This window comes from Gigantopelta aegis, chromosome 12 (genome assembly GCF_016097555.1).
Source record: "Gigantopelta aegis isolate Gae_Host chromosome 12, Gae_host_genome, whole genome shotgun sequence".
NCBI lineage: Eukaryota > Metazoa > Mollusca > Gastropoda > Neomphalida > Peltospiridae > Gigantopelta > Gigantopelta aegis.
The window spans coordinates 17,441,081-17,444,719 of NC_054710.1; the positions used below are offsets into that span (position 1 = coordinate 17,441,081).

Genomic DNA, 3,639 nt, shown 5'->3' on the forward strand with positions numbered 1-3,639 from the left:
GAAGCATTTCCACTACGTACTCAAGAAGCTACAGAAATTGGCAAAGTTCTTTTCAATGAGGTATTTACAAGATTTGGTGCACCACGAACTCTCATCACAGACCGAGGACGTCAGTTCACCTCACTTGTGGTGAATGCAATTTACGAATTGTTTGAGGTGAAACATCATTACACATCCTCCTATCACCCTCAGACGAATGGCATGTGTGAACGAAGAAACAGCACCATAGAACAAGTCCTTAGATCATATGTCAACAAAGAACAAACCAACTGGGCTGACCTACTTCCTTGTATTATGATGGCAATGCGTAATTCACCATGTCAGTCTACAGGCTACTCTCCACATTACCTTCTTTTTGGCAAGGAAATGCATCTTCCATTTGATACCTCTCTTCTTCCCAAATCAACCTTGGGCAAAGACGCTAAAACTCATATCACTGCCCTCATTGACAATCTCAAAGTAGTCAAGGCTATTGCAAAAGACAACATGGCTAAAAGCCAAACAGTCAACAAAGATCACCAAGATCTAAAAGCACAAAAGCCGACATTTTCCGTGGGTGACCAGGTGCTCCTTTTCAATCAGAAAAAGACCATAGGTCGCTCACCGAAACTGACACACAAATGGGAAGGTCCGTATTTCATTACACAAATAGGACCCAATCATACCTACAAACTGTGTCATTCGATATCCAAGACCCCTCATTCATCACTGGTACACGCCAATCGTCTAAAACTCTATCACAGTAGACCACAGACAACTCCACATACGACGACACATACATACCAATCTCAGGATGTACATATGTCACAGTCAGACACTAGGACAACTAGTGACTCCCGACCAAATCAAGTTCCCAACAGAATAGTGCCTGCTCCACAGCAGACTGCACAAACACATCAGTCTCAAGATGCACGCTTATCCCAACGCACAACAAATAAGCAAGCAACTACAGACACTAACATGAATATCACCCCACCTATATCATCACAATCGGCACCAACTGCCCAGTCACCCACCCAATCACCGTCTCCACAATTGGGTACAAAAACATTTATGGTGGAACGTCTCATAAGAATGAAACGCAGTCAGGGTGTTCAACATTATCTAACCAAATGGGTTGGTTATCCTACACCTACATAGGAACCACATACACACTTTGAGCCAGATCTTTTGAAAGACTTTCATATCCGCAAGACAGTCTGGACGCAGACGAAAAAGGGGTCGTAAATATTTTTCATAGTTAGGTCAAAACCTAGTTTTCCCTGTTAGAGCCTTGACAGGCATGGGACTTAATGGGAGTACTAATGGGTGTTCTATCATACAAGTTACAGAATATATTACTTCTGTTAATATGTGTATAGTGTTGAGATTGTTGATGGCCACAACATATTTCAATTCTGGATCACCTACTGATGTATCCCATTGGTTTCATTTTGTCATAGGTTCTATCTGGGGAACACTGCTCGTTTGGCTAATGATGATATTCTCGACTCCAGTTCTTGCAGTGAAACTGGTTCAACGACTGAACTATGGAATAATTTTCAAGCCTTCTCCATCTGTCCATCTAGCAACTGAGTACTGGTTACATACGTACGAGGTTAAACTACCTGCTACTCCAAATATCCCACAGATAAGTAGATGTGAGAAAAGTAATGTTTCCTGTTCACTGATTACACAAATCCAAAAGCATCTTAATGAAATAAAGAGACAAACCATTACACAGTTAAATGGTACTCGTGATCAGATCAAACAACTTATACCAGAATCAACATATCCAGGATCAAGTCGTTCAAAACGTGCCTTACTTAGTTTTGTTGGCAGTTTTGCTCAAACATTTTTGGCACAGCTACAACAGACGATGTTAATGTTCTCGCAAAACATATAAATGCACTTACGAGAACGGAACTGAAAACGGCAAATGCCTTCGCACGGCATGCTAAACATTTATCCTCATTTTATGTCTTGAGAAGATACTCGTTTTAGCAATGTCATGAAAGGAATAGAAGCAAATTATGACGCTATTCACCAGAACAAAGCCACTATTTCACATCATCATTATATTAATTGTAAGGCAACGCCAGGCACACAAACATTGCATAATGGTGGAAATAACATCAGGTCCAGTATGTATCACTATTCCTATAATATCCCTGTCACTGTGTCCTTCTTATTGGTTAATCCAACCCCCTAACTATATAGACAACCTACAAATCTCTGGATATTTCTTCCCCTCACTAACTGTTAACTGGCCTGGATTTCTTATAACCAACAAGCTTACAAACAAATCACTTGCCCTTCCTACACGAATACGAATTTCATTCCTCACAGCTAGGAAGTTACATTGTCTCTTCCAGCAACCATTTACTGCTTATGTATTGCTGGTTCATCACGGGTTTTTTAGGGTTCTGGCACCAGATTCGTCAGGGAATCCATTTTAATTCATAGTACAAAAAAGTGTTGGCGCGTGGCATAGGGCAATACTCATGAATTATTAGTGCAGACTTTGTATTAAAAATGTATGTAAATATATGTATGTATGTATGTATATTATGTTATTAAACATGCCATAAGCGGATTAAAATAAAATATATTTAACTCTAGCAACGTAAGTTATAATCGCCAAAGTCGTCAAGTTACAATCCATCCAATCTAACAACAGACATATAATTATTTAAAATTGTGACAGTTCGACTGCAATTAACGGGTGCCTTCGGACTGGCGGCGCAAGAGACAAAAGATGTCTTGGGCCAAGTAGATTGATTACGGCAATAATCCTGACAATAAATAAAATACCTAAGTACATCAATACGTAACGATATGAGCCGGCTCCAATTAATGGGTATGCGCCGATTAAGGACCGCTGTAGACAAACGATGTCTTATCCCGAGTAAATTGATTACGGCAATAATCTTGACAATAATTAAAATACCTAAATACATTAATACGTAACGATATGAGCCGAGTGCTATAAAATAACGCACAGACCAGTGTCCAGTTACAACGCATTTGACTGACCAGGAATAAACACTTCGGAACTCGGCTCATCTCTCTTTCATTTTTGTATTTAGGCTGGACCTCATTGCTCCCAGACTGCATTCCTCAAAGTAGTTCTACAGCAAAATAATAACCAAGGAAGATAATAGTCACGGTTATAATATATATGTTGAAGGACAAGCTGGATTTCGCACAGGCATGGGAACAACGGATAATTTATTTGTATTGCATTCGTTAATAACACACTTTGTGAACAGTGGAAAACAGCTTTTCTGTGCATTTGTGGACTTTTCTAAAGCTTTCGATTATGTAGTGAGAGACAATTTGTGGTATAAATTAATAAAATTAGGAATCAGAGGGAAAATGCTAAATATAATACGCGATATGTATAGATGTACAAAATTCTTTGTGAAGGTCAACAGTTCATTGTCAGAACCTTTCCTATGTGCAACTGGTGTTAGACAAGGAGAATGTATTTCTCCGTTTTTATTTGCAATGTATATCAATGACCTAGAAGAGGAACTAATTACTAAAGGTGTAGATGGAATTGACATAGGAATGATGAAACTATTTATACTTTTGTACGCAGATGACATAGTTTTAATGGCTGAAAGTAAAACTGATTTACAATTATGTATAAATACT

General features: G+C 38.8%; 1 protein-coding gene across 1 annotated transcript; it reads left to right on the forward strand.

Annotated features, from left to right (window-relative positions):
• Positions 1-297: 297 nt before the first annotated feature.
• On the forward strand, positions 298-1,575 carry LOC121385866. Its single transcript, XM_041516655.1, has 2 exons — positions 298-632; positions 1,443-1,575. The coding sequence occupies exons 1-2, from the start codon at positions 298-300 to the stop codon at positions 1,573-1,575; spliced, it is 468 nt and encodes a 155-aa protein (XP_041372589.1).
• Positions 1,576-3,639: the final 2,064 nt, after the last annotated feature.

Bases quoted from the DNA above. Each gene is read 5' to 3' on its own strand.
- LOC121385866 (XM_041516655.1), top strand. From the start codon at position 298: ATGGCAATGCGTAATTCACCATGTCAGTCTACAGGCTACTCTCCACAT. The intron at 633-1,442 runs GTATTTCATTAC...ATTTTGTCATAG, and splicing joins ACACACAAATGGGAAGGTCC to GTTCTATCTGGGGAACACTG.